General features: G+C 39.7%; 1 protein-coding gene across 1 annotated transcript in view; it reads left to right on the top strand.

The window, feature by feature from the left end:
* Positions 1-1,208: 1,208 nt before the first annotated feature.
* FBXW10B (F-box and WD repeat domain containing 10B) overlaps positions 1,209-17,142 on the top strand; it is a gene marked incomplete at both ends in the record, with an annotated part of 35,066 nt that continues 19,132 nt past the window's right edge. Inside the window, 6 exons of the mRNA XM_084237923.1 lie at positions 1,209-1,713; positions 10,250-10,423; positions 11,612-11,812; positions 11,901-12,028; positions 13,283-13,405; positions 15,803-15,912. Of these exons, the coding sequence (XP_084094049.1) occupies positions 1,209-1,713; positions 10,250-10,423; positions 11,612-11,812; positions 11,901-12,028; positions 13,283-13,405; positions 15,803-15,912 (1,241 nt within the window). The remainder of the gene's footprint in view (positions 1,714-10,249; positions 10,424-11,611; positions 11,813-11,900; positions 12,029-13,282; positions 13,406-15,802; positions 15,913-17,142) is intronic.

Raw genomic sequence — 17,142 nt, 5'->3', positions numbered from 1 at the left:
CTGATAGCCTTGGGACCCCCCTCTACCTCCTGTGCCCCCTGCCCCAGGCTGTGTGCGCTCACAGGTTTGGCTTTAATGGCCCAAGTCATCACTTCTGGATGGATCTTAAGTCAAAGTTAAAGGGTAAAAAAATTCACAAAACAGGTAAGACATTTCCATGTCATTTTTCTTTTAAAAATCACACATGCGCTCATTATTTATTCACATGCAGTTGAATGTATGTTCACACATTTAACACACATATAGATGCTGGAGTGTACATCAATTATTGGGTTGCCCAGGATGAGCCAATGACAATAATGATGATGACATAAGTTTTAGCATATATGAGGTCTTAGTATGTACCATGCAATCTCTTAAGTGCTTTGCATATGGTATCTCATTTAGTTCTCACAACAATTTTGTGAATTAGGAATTACTGTGTCTTCATTTTACAGGTGAGGAAGCTGAAGAATAGAGGATTAAGTAACACATGTCCACAGTGCTGGGCTGAACCCAAATCCTCACACTCATCACCACTAAGCTGTACCTCCTCCAGACACATGGGTGAGCTGGTGTGCTCCAGACATATGTGGTTGAGGCTGGAGTCCCAGTGAATTTTTTTCTGATGACTGGTTCCCTGCGGAGGTTTCTGGTTAGTATTCTCCAGAAGTTAAATAACTTAAAAGTATATTAGACATTTGTATTTTCACTTTGATAGTGAGTTCAGAAAATGAGTATAAATATTCAGAATCATTGCAGTAGCTACCTTGTAACCAAACAGCGATAAACATGAGACTTTTACATCTAATTTTACATTCACAGCTATTTAATGGTCATTAATAACAACTTGACACTCAACACTAGGCTCACAATATCCTTTAAAAGGGGATCCATATATTACTTAAACTTGACTAACACAGTTCTTGTTAGAAACGAGATGACCTGCTCTTTCAGGATATACAGCAACTGCCTTCACATGAAGTGTTAAGTTTAGGAGATTTACGGTAAAGCCATGTTTCCTAGGAGGTCAGTACAAAAAGCCAGTCTTCTACCGGCAGTTTCTGGAGAGATAAGCTTTCCATCCATCACAGCTGTTTATTTTCACTTTGGGAGATGTTTATAACAGAAAAGTCTCAATTGGGATATTTATCAGCTTTTCCTGTTCCTCTGGTGTTTGGTGGGGTCGACAACGGGCAAGGATAAAATGAACTGGTCATCTCAAGATCATGGAAAACCTGGACTTGAGGCTCAGGAGTGCCCCCAATTTTCGTTGTGAGAAGGCAAATGATTCTGTCCCTGTGTGCCGCAAGTGTGAAACTTGTATCTTGGCTTGGAAGATCTTCTCTACTAAAGAGTGGTTTCGACGGATCAGTGAGAGATCACAAAGGAGGTTTTTGGTTAGCGTCCTGATGCAGTTAGATAGCTTGTATTTGTTACACTACTTTCAAAATATTCTTCAGCCCACACAGGCGAAGGACTTCATCTACAGCCGTTCTCGGATCATCTTCAGCAAAAAGGAGGGGAAAGTTGTGAAGTCTTCCTTGAACCAAATGTTGGATAAAACAGTGGAAGAGAAGATGAAGGAGATTTTGTACTGGTTTGGGAAGAGCACCCACCGAACTAAAGCTCATTACACACTTTTGCTGCTGCAGATGTGCAACCCCAAATTACTGCTCACTGCTGCCAATGTCATCAGAATCCTGTGTCTGAGAGAGCGGAACAACATTGCAGGTAAACAAGACCACAGGTAGAGAGCGACCAGAGGGCCCCTAAAGATAGGAAGCGAGACTTCAGTAGCCTATAAAGGAATGAGAGGTGTGGACAAGCTTAGACTGGCGGGCATTTTTCAGTGTGTTGGATAGAGGTCTTTGTCCTGACACCCGATCTTGTTTACCAAAGGAGAAATTGTTGAATATGACTTCCTTCTAGAAAATTATCAAATGACAAATGCAGAAGGAAGTACCTTTAATGTCAAGCATTTAAAATGGATTTCTACATCCCTTAGGCACAGAAATGGCTGCTCTGTGACTACTACTTAATGCTGGTGTGGTTCCTCCATAAGTAGTTTAGAGATTGAACTTGGCTTGGCACAGATGTAAGGGAGAAGCTACTGAATAGCTTTGCCCTTCAGCTTGCACTGAACAGAAACCAGGCCAAATGGTCAAAACCTTGGGCCTTTTTAAAATTCATTCCACCGTGTATTCCTTGCTTGCACGTAAAGTCAACCTTGAAGTTGAGTTTCTCCAAAGCCAGAGATCAGCAAAAGGGCCAGAAAATATCTAGGGCAGTAGTTTTCAAACTTTAGCTTGTCTCAGAATCCTGGGAGCCCAGATGACTGGGCGCCTCTCACAGAGCTTGTGACTCATCAGGTTTGAAAAAGGCAAGATTCTGCATTTTTAACAAATTCCCAGCTGACGCTGATGTTGCTGGTCTGGAGACACCACTTTCAGAGCCATTGGTCTTTCATACAGTGAGAGGATCTTGGTAATATCTGTTCAGCTGCATCAGGAAACAAAACAAACCAGAGAGGAGGCAAGATTGGAGATTACAGAGGGGACCAGGAGTAGATGGTATAAGAAGCACAGGTTTGCTGGGGCTGGGGTAAGGGTGGGAGAAGATCAGGGAAAAGCTGTCAGAGGGAGGAGTTTCAGGAGTTCTTAAAAGTGGGGAATACCAAATATCCATGCCACCTGATATGTGGTGATAGACTAATGGAATCCACAGGAATTTTAAAATTAGATGGTATAGGGAGAAATTGATAGGCCACATTTGTCTCATTGGTGTGTCAGGCAAGTAAAAGAATGATAATCTGGAATGAAAAAGCAGTGAAAAGAAAATCAGAGAATCCTGTACATTAGTTTAGAGATTAACTATTCCAACTCCTTAATTTTATAGACGAGGAAACCAAAATTCAGGGAATCTGGGTGACTTGGTACAGGTTACCCAGCAGGAAAATTGAAAACCAGGTTTCCCCCTCTAGCCCTCCTGAAAAGGGTACAGGGGAGGGCAGAACACAGTAGGCCTTACTTATACACACACATGCAGTATTCTGAACTTCATCACCCATCATAGGAATCAGCTACTTATATTGAAGTTGTGTAAGTCCAGTTACAAGTGTGGCAAGCTTCCTCTTATCCTAGGAGAAAGTCTCTTAAAAAGTTAAAATATTATACAATCTTCCCTTGATGGACACTTAAGTTCTTCCTACATCTTGGCTATTGTGAAAAATGCTGCAATGAACGTAGATAATATGGTTGAAACTTGAGGTGTTATGCTAAGTGAAGTAAATCACAAAGAGAGAAACAAATACTGTTTGATTTCACTCATATGAGGAATATAAGGAAACAAAGCAAATGAACAAAACAAAACAAAAACAAACCCATAGATTCTGATAACAAAATAATGGTTACCAGAAGGTAAGGTTAAGGGGTGGAGGGAGGAACAGGCAAAGGGGAGGCAATTGTATGGTGAATGGTAACTAGACCTTTGCTAATGAGTGTGGAATGGTACATTTGTGGCGTTATAAGGCTGTACACCTGAAACGTATGTTATTGAACATTAGTGGTATCTCAATTAACAAAAGTTATGGTTTCTAATTTGACCTAGATATGGTTATTCATATCATTGAAGGCAATTGAGCAAGAGTTTTAGAAGAGCAGTCATATTCTACCTCCTGCCTATAGCTCTCTTACTCTCTAATATATAGAGCTCTAATAAATGTCACATTTTAAGTGGGCTGGCAAAAAACCCCTCGGGGGGAGTTCTGAAAAGATGGTGGCAGAGTGAAGATGCCAGGCTCATCTCCTTCAGATACTCACAACTAGATTGCAGTACCAAAGCCAAAACCAAACCCCAAACCAAAACCCCCTGAGGGAACAGTGAATGACTGTAGCACACAATAGGAGCAATGGTCCAGAGGAAAGGGGTAGGAAAAACTGTAAGTGAACTTTGTTTATAGTAAAAATTGGGCAGTACAACCCATAAGAGGGAGGGATAACTTCTGTGCAGAGCCCCATACAGTTGTTGATTTGTCAGTGACTCTTGAAATCCAGCACTGAAACCCAAGGGGTGCACATCTTGCCACCCAGGACAGAGGATATGTTGTTGGAGAGTTGTGGGGTGGGGGTGCAGAGTGAGGATTATTGACTTAAGCCTGAATCAAAAGGGAGAAAGTCAGAGCACCTGGATCTCCTCAGAGAACAGGCAACACTTGCCCCAAGGCTGAGTTATACAAAACCCCTGCCACCCCAAGGTCCAGGGCTAAAACCAAAACAAAGGACTGCTTGAACAAACTAGAGTTCAAGCCCCTGTCAGTAACAGGAGCAGTCACTCCAGGATACAGTTCTGTGCTGGAAAAGAAAAGAGAACAACTCCTGACCTGTGACCTGATATCAACTATGCCACATCTAGTGCTTAAAAATAGCCTGGAGTGGAAGTGAACATGAGACTGTCAGAGAAACTGAGACTGAGGAGCTGGCCCGGAGGAGGCAGGGTCACTGTGAATCCATGCCACACAACTGGCACCCAAAGCACAGTATGAAGTTTACTGGAGGTGATCCTTTGGTACCCTACTACCCCGATCCTTTGTTATACCTACTAGCCTTTGTCAGTACTAGTCCTCAGATTACTTCAAAAGGTGCAAAGACAACAGTCTGAAAATCTATTCTTATTAAAATCCATAAAAAAACCCAAAAGAATGCAAAGAGCACACCACGAATCCTGGAGCAAAACAAAGCCAATCAAAAAACCCTCAGAGGAGCTCCAGCCCCACAGAATTGTATAACATGACAGAAGATGAGCTCTAGGTAACAGTTCTGACCACACTTACGGAACTCAAAGAAACAACAGAGGACATAAAACAAGAGAATAAAGATAAAAAAAAATATGAGACAGCTATGATTAGAAATAATGGTACTAAAAATGCTATTGTTGATTTTAAAAATATAATTGAGGGCCTCAATAGAAGACAAACAGAAGCAATGGAGAGAATGAATGAGCTCAAAAGCCCACTTGCGCGTTGTAGATCACAGACAGTACAATGTAGGAAAAAAAAGAATAAGATAAATGAAAAGAGTGTAAGCGCCCCTTGAAACAACTTAAAGAGAAATAATATTTGTATCATGGGGGTCCCAGAAGGAGAAGAGAAAGGCATAGAAAACTTATTTAAAGAAATAACTGCTGAAAATCATCTCAATCTGGAAAACAAATCAGATGTTGTGATCCAAGAGGGCAAAAAAATTTCCCAACAAAATAATACCAGACATACACACATCAGGACACATTTCAAGAAGCTGTTGAAAAGCAATGTCAGGGACAAAATATTAAAAAATCAAGGGAAAAATGAGTAACCTATAAAGGAACACCAATGAGATGGTAGACTTTTCAGTAGAAACACTACAAGCACAAGGGGACTGGGAGGAGATATTTGCAATACTTAAAGAAAAAATTTCCAGCCCTCTATCCTTTACCTACTAAGATTAACATTCAAGATGGAACAAAAAGTAAGGCGCTTCATGTAAAAGGAAATCTAAAGTGATTTATCAACACTAAGATGCACATGAAAGAAATTTAAAGGGGTAATTATACAGCAACAGACCAATAAATATCGAGGCAACAAATACCTAAATCACTCAACATGAAGGTGGAGGGGAGTTATTACGTGGCCTATCAGAACAAGTCAGAAACCAGACTGCCCAATGGGCACACAAATACCCCATCATATTATTAACCTCAGTAAAACCTTCAAACAAAAATTAATAGGAGTAATGGCACACATGAGACAATGGAATGTAATCAAAACATAACAATTCGTTCTCAAAAAATAAAAATGAAAAGACAAACAAAAACCAAACAATTGTCAATTGTTTGTCTGCTAACAAAATAGCAATGAGCACTTATGTCTCTACAATCATCTTAAAAATAAATGGCTTGAATTCACCAGTGAAGATATAAGTGACTGAATGGATTAAAAAAAAAAAAAGTTCAGTCACTGTTGTTTACAAGAAGCCCATCTTACCAATAAAGAGAAACATAAATTTAGAGTTAAAGGCTGGAAGACATACAAGCAAATGACTACCAAAACAACAACAACAAAAAAAACCCAAAAGACCAGGAACAACTGTACTTATATCTGATAAAATAGCCTTCTTATAAGAACAGTAACAGGAGACAGATAGGGACACTATTTTATGATTAAGGGTCTAATACAATAAGAAGGAATAACACATAAATAAACATATGTACGAAATGATGGAGCACTGTGATAATAAAACAATAACAGAATGTAAGAGAGATATTGATAACGACCAATAATACTAGGGGATTTTAATACTCCACTTACAACAACTGATGGCAAAACAAGGCAAGGAATAAATAAGGAAATAATCTCAAGTGAAAGTTAGACCAAACAGATATAGCACACATTTATAGAACACTCTACCCCAAAACTGATGCATACACATTATTTCAAGTGTGCATGGAACATTTTCCACAATATACCACATCTTGGAACATAAGTCAATTGTCAAAAAACCACACAAAGGTTGAAATTATACCCAGTATTCTCTCTCTGTAATAATGACAAAAGTTAGATATCAACTATAAGGAAAAAAAATAGAAGACTATGAATACATTGATATTAAACAACATGCTGCTTAATAGCTATTGGATAAAAGAGGAAATCAAAGCAGAAATTAGACAATACATTGAAATGAATGAAAATGATTAGAAGCTACCAGAATCTATGGGATGCAGCAAAAACATTCTTAAGTGGGAAGATAATTGCAATAGATGACACATAAAGAAGCAAGAAAAATCCCAAATAAACATTTTAATGCCATACCTAAAGCAACTTGAAAAAGTGGAACAAACAAAAGTTAGTAGAAGGAAGGAAATAATAAAATAAGAGCAGAAATAAGCAGAAATAAGCAAAATAGAGATCAAAAAGACTACAAAAGAATCAGTTAAACTAAGAGTTGATTTTTTGAGAAGATTAAACAAAATAGATAAACCTCTAGCTAAACTACAAAAAAGAAGCAAGAAAGCACTGATAAACAGTCACAAATGAAAGAGATATCATCACAGAAAGCATAGAAATACAAAAGCTCTTAAGAGATTTCTATGCACAACTATATGCCAATACGTTTGCTAACCATGAAGAGATGGACACATTTCTAGGTTAATATAGTCTGACAATACTAACCCAGGGAGAAACAAATGAAATGAACAAACTGATGATATGCTTGGAAATAGAAACAGTAATAAACATCTTCCAAAAAACAAAAATCCAAGACCAGATGGCTTTACAAAATGAATTTTTTCAATTTTTTTTAAAGCTTTATTTATTTATGCATAAAAGAGCTGGCGTACAGGCCAGAGATGTGGGGGGTGAGAGGATTCACCAGAGACAGAGAGGGGAACAAAGCAGACTGACTGAAATACACTGCTGAGGGGAGCAGCGGGCAAGTCAGGAGAGGTCCATCTTGCCACGTGGGTTGCTCCCTGGCCGGCCAGGGATCGAACTCGTGCTGCAGGGGCTGCGGATTGCTTCATAGTGTAGTGCTTAATCTCTTGTGCTACCAGGGAGGCCCAATTTTATCAAATTTTTAATGTAGAATTAATGCCCATCTTGTTCAAATTGATTTTAAAAATACCAAAAGGTATCCTCCTTAATACATTTTATGATGCCAACATTGTCCTAATATTGAAATTAAAGATAGTACAAGAAAAGGAAATTATAGACTAGTTTCCCTTATGAACATAAATGCAAAAATCTTCAATAAAATACTAGCAAATCAAATTCAACAGTATATCATAAAGATTATACAACATGATCAAATGGGATTCATTTCAGGAATAAAAAGATGGTTCGATATATGTAAATCAATTAATATAATGCATCATTCCAACAAAAGTAAAGATAAAAATCATATGATAATATGAATAAAAGCAGAGGAAGCATTTGATAAGATTCAGCACCCATTTATGATAAAACTAAACAATATGGGAATAGAAGGAACCTATCTCAATATAGTGAAGGTCATAGATCATAAACTAACAGTCAATATAATACTTAATGATGAAAAACTGAAAGCTTTCCACTTAAAGCTTTCCCCTTAAACACAGGAAAAAGACAAAGATGCCCTTTGTCTCCACTTGTTTACCTTAGTATTAGAGATTAGAGTATTAGCGTACTAGAGCCAGCAGTAAACACAGGAAATAAAGGGAATCTAAGTTGGATAAGAAGAACTGATACTATCACTATTTGTAGATGACACAGTATTATATATCGAAAAGCTTATAGATTCTATCAAAAAGTTATTAGACGTAATAAGTGAATACGGCAAAATGCAGGGTACAAAGTCAGTGTACGAAGAAATCCATAGTCTTTTTATAGACAAACAACAAACAAGAAGCAATAGAAATTATGAAAATAAATCCAACTACAATTACTTCAAAAAGAATTAAATATCTTGGATTTAGCCTAAGGAGGTAAATAACCTATCCAATGAGAACTACAGTATGTTATGAAAGGACTTAGTGACATAAAGGGTATGGAAGGATATGGGGAGAATCAATATAATCAAAATGACTATCCAGTTTAAAACGATATATTAATTTAACACACTCCATATCAAAACATCAGGAATAATTTTCAAAGAAGCGGAAAGAAAAATATTGTAATTTAAATGGAACCACAAAAGTCCTCGAATTGTAAAAACAGCTCTGAGCAGGAAGGAGAGACATGGAGGTATCATATTACATGACTTCAAATGTTACTATAAACCACAGTAATAAAAACAATATGGTATTGTGGGATTAAATGAGGGGCTAAATCCCATAGATACATGGATCAATGGAGTAGAATCAAAAGCCCATGAATAAATCCACCTATATATCAGCATCTAATCTATGATAAAGCAGCTAAGGCCATAAAATGGGGAAAGGACAGTCTCTTTAATAAATGGTGCTGGGGAAATTGGAATGTCACACATAAAAGAGTGAAGTTAGATCACTTGCCAGCCCTAGTTACAAAAATAAACTCCGATGGGATTAAAGATTTAGATATAAATCTTTAATTTTACAAGAGTGAAATACATAGAAGAAAATATTGGCAATATATTCTATGAGTTAAGTGATATAAGGGAATTAAAAGCCAAACAATTGGGATTCCCTCAAATTGAAAACCTTCCATATAGTGAAACAAAATAAAGACAAATAAAAAGACACCCCATAGAATAGGATATAATTTAACACCCTAAATAAGTGAGGGGATTAATACCCAAGACGTGAAAAACATACACAATTCAACAACAACAACAAGTGGGCAGGGAATATGAACAAGTCACCAAAGAGTATATCTGAAGGCCAAAAGACATATGAAAAAAATGTTCATTGTCACTTTGAATGAGAGATACAGGTTATAACCACAGCGAGATACTATCTCATGTCTCTGAGAGTGGCCCATATTAAAACAACCTCCAACAACTAGTGGAGAGGATGAGGAGGAAGAGGAGCCCTATTACACTGTTGGTGGAATGTAAGCTGGTCAAATATAATATTATGGAAGACGATCTGGATTTACCTTCAAAAACTAGAATGGACATATCCATAAAGCCCATTCCTGAGCAGACTCTGCAACCATTAACACATAAACCCACATGTCCCATAATATTCACATTATTATAATACCTAGCAGCATTATAATATAATACCTAGCAGCATTATTTATAATACCTAGGACATGGAGGTAGCCTAAAGTTCCATTGGTGGACAACTGGACCAAGAAGAGGTGGTATGGAATACTATACAGCCATGGAATACTATACAGCCACAAGAAAGGATGAAATGCAGCCATTTAAAAAAAATGGAGGGCATCTGAGAGTATTATGTGAAGCAACGTGTGTTAGAATGATATAAACAAACGTGGGACATTTACATAGCAGATGATCTGATAATGTAAAACACTTGAAAAACTTGTGAATATCAGTATGCATTGTGAAGGCTTTCAGGTTAAAAGGGAGGCAGGCGGGAAAGGAGCAGGGGGTAGAAAGGATGGTTGTGGGGGGAAAAACTCAACAGGAGGCTTTCTGTGATTTTTGCATAGATGATCAGAGCCCCAGAGAAAAACAGACATAACTGATCTGGTCCATTTTGTGTAGATTTAAAAGAAGCAAATGGAAATAAAATAATCTCTCCTTTTTTTTTTTCTCTACACAGCTGCTTAAAAAAGCAGAATTATCTTGGTCTTTTTTTTTCTTTTCCTCAGGAGATGAGCAAGTCTGCAATGATATGCTTTTCTTTCCAGAGAAATACCCCAACCCCAAGTTTGAGCACTCATCTAACTTTGCAGCCAGAACCAGCCCAACATCCTTCCCTTTGTCCACCATTTCAGGAAAAGAAAACTTGTTTAGAAATATTGGGGGAGAACGACCTGATACTGGTAAGTCAGCTTGTACTAAGAAAGCCAATATATAGGACATCAGCAAGTCCCAGTGTTGCTGCAGGAGATGGCCAGACCATAGTATCTGGGGATGGCAGATTTGGGGAACTACCTTTTGTTTGGCACCAGCAATGTGTTAGGCTCTATGGGATTTATTCCCTCATTTAATCCCACGTCTGATAATGGGAGGAGCAAGGATTAAAATTAATCAGTATCACCCTAAAGTCCAGGTTTTCGCCTCTTCCTGGTGCCTCCAAGAGATGTCTGAAAATAGAGACCAGAATGTAAATTATTCAGGGCTTCTTTTAAACTGTCCCTCTGTTCCTAGCTGCCAGCTACCACCCTTCACCTAACCCCTGAGCTCTGGCGCCCCACAGAGGCTAAGTATGTCACATTGGATTCTGTCTTCTGGAGGAAACAAAATTATGGGGGAATTTGGGCCTGACTCCAAGTTCTTCACAAATTGTTTTTTGAAGCAAGACATAGATGGGACACAAAGCATAAATTCTAAAACAGTTTTTTACGTGGAAAATTTTAAATTCCAAAAGTAAATACACTAGTATAATAACCACTGACATAACCATCACTCAACTCTAATAATTACCAATCTGTTTCATTCGATTCCCCTTTAAAAATTGTTTAAAATTTTTCATGAAGGGGTAATTTATCTATCTATCTATCTATCTATTTATTTTTAAGATTTATTTATTTATGTATACAAGAACTGGGGTACAGGCCAGAGGTGGGGGGGGGGGCGGTGAGAGGATACACCAGAGACAGAGTGGGGAACAGAACAGGCAGATTGATTGAAATACACTGCTGAGGGATCAGCGGGTGAGACAGGGTAGCTCCCTGGCCGGAGATCAATCTCATGCTGCAGTGGCTGTGGACAGCTTCATAGGTTATGTCTTAATCCCTTGTGCCACCAGGGAGGCCCATTGAAGGGGTAATTCAAAGGGAATTCCGGACACAGTGCCACTTCACCAGAGTGGGTAGGGCAGGTTTTGATATTATAGATACAGATATTGTGTGTTTGGTTGAAAAATTCTATATTTATTTTGGTAGAAGAAATCCAATGGCCTATGGGTAGGCTCTGATAAGTTTTATGTTGTGGGAATGCTTTTGGCAAGGGGTTGCAATTGGCCTGGAAACAACCCTCCAATATACCTTTCTCTGGCTTCACTCTAGAGGAACCATGGAAGAATTCACTCCAATGTATTTCCAAAATGAATAGGCTGCCTGCCGGAAAAGCGTACAAAGTCAAGGCAGGGGATGCCCACCCAAATCTGTTGGTTGACCTGGATGCTGTCACAGTCCTTTTTTCTGGGGTCAGCAAATACCGGGACTTCATACGTTTCCTGCCCATCCATCTCTCCAAGTATATTCTAAGTATGCTGGGGTGGACTGGGGGATTTCTTACAAGACCTCCCATCACATCCAAGTTCTGACGTTCTCAGGTCCGGCTTTTTTTTTTCAGGCATGTTGGATAAAAGCAGCCTGAACAGATGTGCCTCTGTGAGCCAGCACTGGGCTGCACTGGCACAGCAGGTCAAGATGGACTTGCTGATGCGTAACTTCATTCAGAACCAGATTACCTTCATGCAGGTACTTTCTGTCTGGGAGGGGATCGTCTAGAGATCAGCCTCATTTCTCTGTTGAGACTAACCTGACTCAGGGCTTGCAGTCTAGTCAGCAGGCCTGTAACTGGCCTCCTCCTCCTCCTTTGCTGCCTCATAGGCTTCACAGTCAATTCCTTTTTGTCTTCACTTCCCATTACTCACCATTTACTCCCCCATTGTCAGTGCATCTAACAAGAACAAGATGTGTAGAAACTTCTCAGGAAGAGAACCTCATCAAATGGGGTTTTTATTTTTCAAAGTGAGTTATTATCTATGCAATAAAAAAACTGCGCATCTGTTTCAGAATCAACTTCATATGGTGTAGAGATATTTACACAACCACATACTATGCTTTAGGTTAAAATGCAATTTCCCCCCAATAGTTATCATCTCTGGCATTTTTACTTGTGATTCTTGCCTGGAGTCTAACCCTAAAAAATGATTTCCTGGTAGCTTGGATATTTGCTAGCAGAGATAGATGACCAAAAATGAGGAGAAGCAAGACTGTGAGGCAGGCCATGCTCTGGAGAGCTGGAGACTGCTTGCCATCCCTAGCTGGTCTTCCTCTAAGAGCAGAGTATTTACTATTCTCCTTAAACCAGTCTGCACACACTACTGGCCTAACTGGCCTTTCTTTTTTTTTAATATTTTATTTTATATAATTCTTATATCTTTTTTCATCTTTGCACAATGTATGCATTTTCATTTTGGTTATATTCCCCATACAATTGCACTTCCCCCCTTATTTTGACTCTAGTCCTTCTTTTCCCCGCTGCTCCCTCCCCGCCCCCCTCCCCAGTAGTGTGTCTCTGGTTTACAGTTGCTTGTTGATTTTGATTTTTACTTTGTATTGATTAGTCTTTTTCCTGGTCTCTTATTTAGGTTTTCTAAATTCCTGCTATGAGTGAGACCATCTGGTATTTTTCTTTTTCTTTCTGACTTATTTCGCTGAGCATGATCCCTTCTAGCTCCATCCATGTTGCTGCAAACTGCGTGTGTTTATCTTTTTTGATTGCTGAGTAACATTCCATGGTGTAAATGTACCACATCTTCTTGATCCAGTCATCTATTTTTGGGCATTTGGGTTGTTTCCATAGCTTAGCTATTGTAAATAGTGCTGCTGTAAACATAGGCGTGCAGGTGCCTCTTAATCAGAATTCACCCATCTTTCCTACTTTGCCCCTCCTCTTGGAGAGCAGCAACCAACATTAGCATTTTCTGTTTTTATTTTTCTCCCCAGGGATCCTACCCAAAGGGGATAGATCCTAATTTTGCCAACAAGCTTTCCATCCCAGTTCCTAAAATGGTAGATGACGGGAAGCGCACACGTGTGAAAAATCAGAAATGGAAACTGAGGATGAAGGTGGGTCCCACCTGGCCTTTGGAGCAAGTAGCTGTGAATGCCACATTTTTATTGGCCACTGAAGTCCAGACTTAGGCCTCACACAGACATATGAGAAGTGGGAGGATATGGAACATAGCATGTGGATATAGGACAGGGGAGGCCAGAGTTCTTTGCTTTGTATTCTTGAGCAAGAGACTTCCTCTCTTTATGCCTAGTTTCCTCATCTGTTAGATGAGTGAGTTGATTTGGTGGTCCTCTCAGAGTTCAATTCTTCAAATCCCCCAACCATACCCTCTGTCCATGGCACCAAGTCACTGAAAGGGTTGCTCAGAGCCAGTAGCAATATGAGGGAGAGCCAGGATTCTCCTTAACACCTACCAGTCAATGCATCTAGAGGCCTGCTGATCAGGAATAAGAAGGACCCAAGGACTGGGGCCAGCAGGGCCACTCCAGACTGTCCAGGGAGTGAAGTTTTGTCGCCTCTCACTTCCAGCTCATTCTGGTTGCAAAATGGGAAAGGAGGGCCTCCTCTGGTGCCTCAGTGGTTGGGCGCTGGGCTGCGAAGCTGCCCGCAGCCTCTGTAGCACCGGGTCCCTCGGCGCTGGCAGGGGGTCCCACATGGCGTGCAGACCTCAGCAGTGTGCTTCGATCCTTCTTTCTGTTCTGCTTCCTCCTCTGGCTCTGGCGAATTCTCTCACCCTCCTGTGCTTCTGACTGTACCCAGTGCTTGTATAAATAAATAAATCTTAAAAAAAAAAATGGGAAAGGAGAATTACTTAACCATAGATCTCCCCACCAAATCTTGGGCAATAATGAAGAAGTGTAGGTGGAAGATTCTCTGAGGTCTCTGTTCTGCATGTCCAGGCATGGTGGTCATTCCTAAAACTGTTCAATTCCTGCTCCCTTCTCTATTTTGAAATCCATGCCACTGGCCCCCAAAAGGATACCTGACCGTGGGTAGTCTGACTGTAGCTTCTCTTAGAGAAACTGTGGGTATAAATTAGAATTTGAGAAATAGTTGTATCCAGAGAGACTGTCCATTTTATGTGCCCAGAGAGGTCAAGCAGGTCACATGAATGAGGGAGGAGTCTGGTGTGAAAGTAAGGACGATGGGACTGTCGTGAACTGCAGCATTCACTCCCAACGGAAGGGGCAAGTGTTACCCAATCCAGCTAACTGTTACCATGGGCACTATGGACATGGACTTCCCAGACCACCAGAACTTTGAGGAGAAGACAGAAATCTGAATCACCACGTGAAATCACTTGTTTTTCTTAATGCTGGCAATCAGTTAAAGGCATTTAAAAGAAAATGTGGATCAAAGAAAAAAACACATTTGTGGATCTCATTTGACCTACCATTTAAAAAAATATTTATTTATTTATGCATACAAGAACTGGGGTTAGTCTAGGTGCGGGAGTGTGTGTGAAAGTATTCACGGAGACAGAGTGGGGAGCAGAACAGGTGGATCTACTGAGATACACTGCTGAGGGGAGCAGCGGGCGAGTCAGGAGAGCTCTGCTGTGCCAAGTGGGTAGCTCCCTGGCTGGGGACCAAACTTATGCTGCAGTGGCTGATAGCGCTGTGACTTTAACCCCTGAGCCATCACGGAGGCCCCGACCTGCTATTTTTATCTCTGAATTGATCTATTCACTCATTTTATAGATGAAGAAACTGAGGCTCAGAGAGGTCTCTCAGTCAGTGCAGTGAGAAAGACACAAGTTGATTGAGGCCCTGCCCTCTTCAAGTCAGTTGCTTTGCTAAGTATAACAAAATACCCTTGTTCCTCAGAGAGGTAGTTAGTAATCACCTGACAAAAATGGATTACCCAGTCAGTGTGTGATATTTTAGAAATGTACCTAGTGTAAGAGAGAGAAATAAGTAAAGAGTATGTGGACTTGGCAAAGAACATGTGAAGCAGCAAGAATAAACATTTAAGGAATCTGCTGGGGAAAGGTAGAGGTGAGTGCTTCTGAGGGGTGATGGCCATAATGGGTGCTCTCTGCTGAGCTAAAGCAGTATGCCAGTGCTTGTTCTGTCAGGTATGTGAAATAAAATGTGAAAAACATTAACTTCAGGGATATGGCCAAAGGGCATCTGTGACTTTATTTTGTGAGCGCTACCCTTTGTGAACTTACTTTCAGAACAACTGTGCTATGAGCACATGGAAAGTTCATGGCATTAGAACACATAAAAAATACAAAGAGGTGGAAGAATTAGGGCCTTGGCAGCCTTTTCTAATTTATGGACTACATTAATGCCTGCTTACGGGCCTCGCCCCATCACCACGTAACAGCAGCCCCAGCCTGAAGAGGAAGAATCTATGTTGTACCCTTGCCTGGAGTGATGCCAGGGACACATCACAGGGGCGCTGGTAAAGTTACCATAGTCTGATTTCCAAGTATTCCTTGTTAGACTGACTACAACCTGTGGACTGCATATCAAGGCCAGGAAACCCAGCAGGTGCAGATGGAGGAGAGAAATGTCTTCTGCGGGACTTACAATGTTCGCATTCTCTCTGACAAGTAAGTCTGGGATCAGGTCTTCTGGGTCTTTCAGAACCTTGAATTGCTCACACCAGCATCTTAGGATTCCCTTGATCCTCCTTGGCAGGGCAGTCCTTTCCCATGTCAAACTCCTGCCCCAAAATAATATAGATCCCATTTGGAGAACAGGTGCTTGATTTTTACATCATTCTCAGTGGTGAGTGAACGACATTTTTTTCCTGATAAAGTTGGGGTATACTGCCCAAGAACCTGCCTCTGATGTATGCAATTCACATGTATACATTTGTTTCTTTTCTTCGAAATATCTGTATTTTACTCCTAATTTTAGAAATAATGTATGCTTAATGGAAAAAAAATTCCTCCAAATGCTGCTGAGAATTGTGAAAAGTCAAAGATCTCCTATACTATAATCTTATCATTTAGAGAAAACCATCATTAAACTACATTTTAAACTGCATTTTACTACATTTAACTACCTTAAACTACATATTTAATAGAATGAGGTTAGGCTATACATATTTCTGTAACCCACTCAGCAAAGTATTCTGGGTAGATTTCCATGTTAAATATGAAAATGGTACTTAATGATAACTATATTTGGATATGCCATAGGAAGAAGAGCCTTTAATCAACTATCAGTCATACTTTAGGCACAGGACTTCATTCTTTATTCACAGTTTTGTAAAGTTCATCTTTATTTTTTTTGACTGTGACTCTTACTAACAAATTGATTCAGAGAATATACTAGTCAGTAGGGGGAAGACAGAGCAAACAGGGGAAAAGCAAAGTTGATATTTTTATGGATAGTGGGGTGACAAGCCCTCTTTAGAAGAGATCATGATTGGATGTGACAAGTGGATTGACAAAAATATCAAAAATTGTTTCTCATATTTAGTGAGGCTACGTATTCTTGTTTATTGAAACAAACCCACTTTACTCTGTGGTACTAGACTAATTAGTAATAGTGTCTCCTTTCACAATAAAAATTGTCTCAATTTGAACAATAAATGATTTGGCCACATTGCTCTTATTTTATCTATTTACCAAAAATCCCAAGATTGGAAAATTAGTTCAACTCACCCTATTTTATTGGACTATAAGCTCATCGAAGGCCAGGTTCATCTTATTCATCTTTGTATTTCCTATGGTAGCAACGAGCACAGGACTTTGAACCTGCTGCATACTCACTGGATATTTGTTAAGAAAAATAAAATCCATTAGGATATGCAGTGGATATAGGGGTTTTCC

This window comes from Talpa europaea (assembly GCF_964194135.1).
Source record: "Talpa europaea genome assembly, chromosome: 7".
Taxonomy (NCBI): domain Eukaryota; kingdom Metazoa; phylum Chordata; class Mammalia; order Eulipotyphla; family Talpidae; genus Talpa; species Talpa europaea.
The sequence above is the reverse complement of the archived record's forward strand: the minus strand, read 5'-3'. Positions and strand labels throughout refer to the sequence as shown.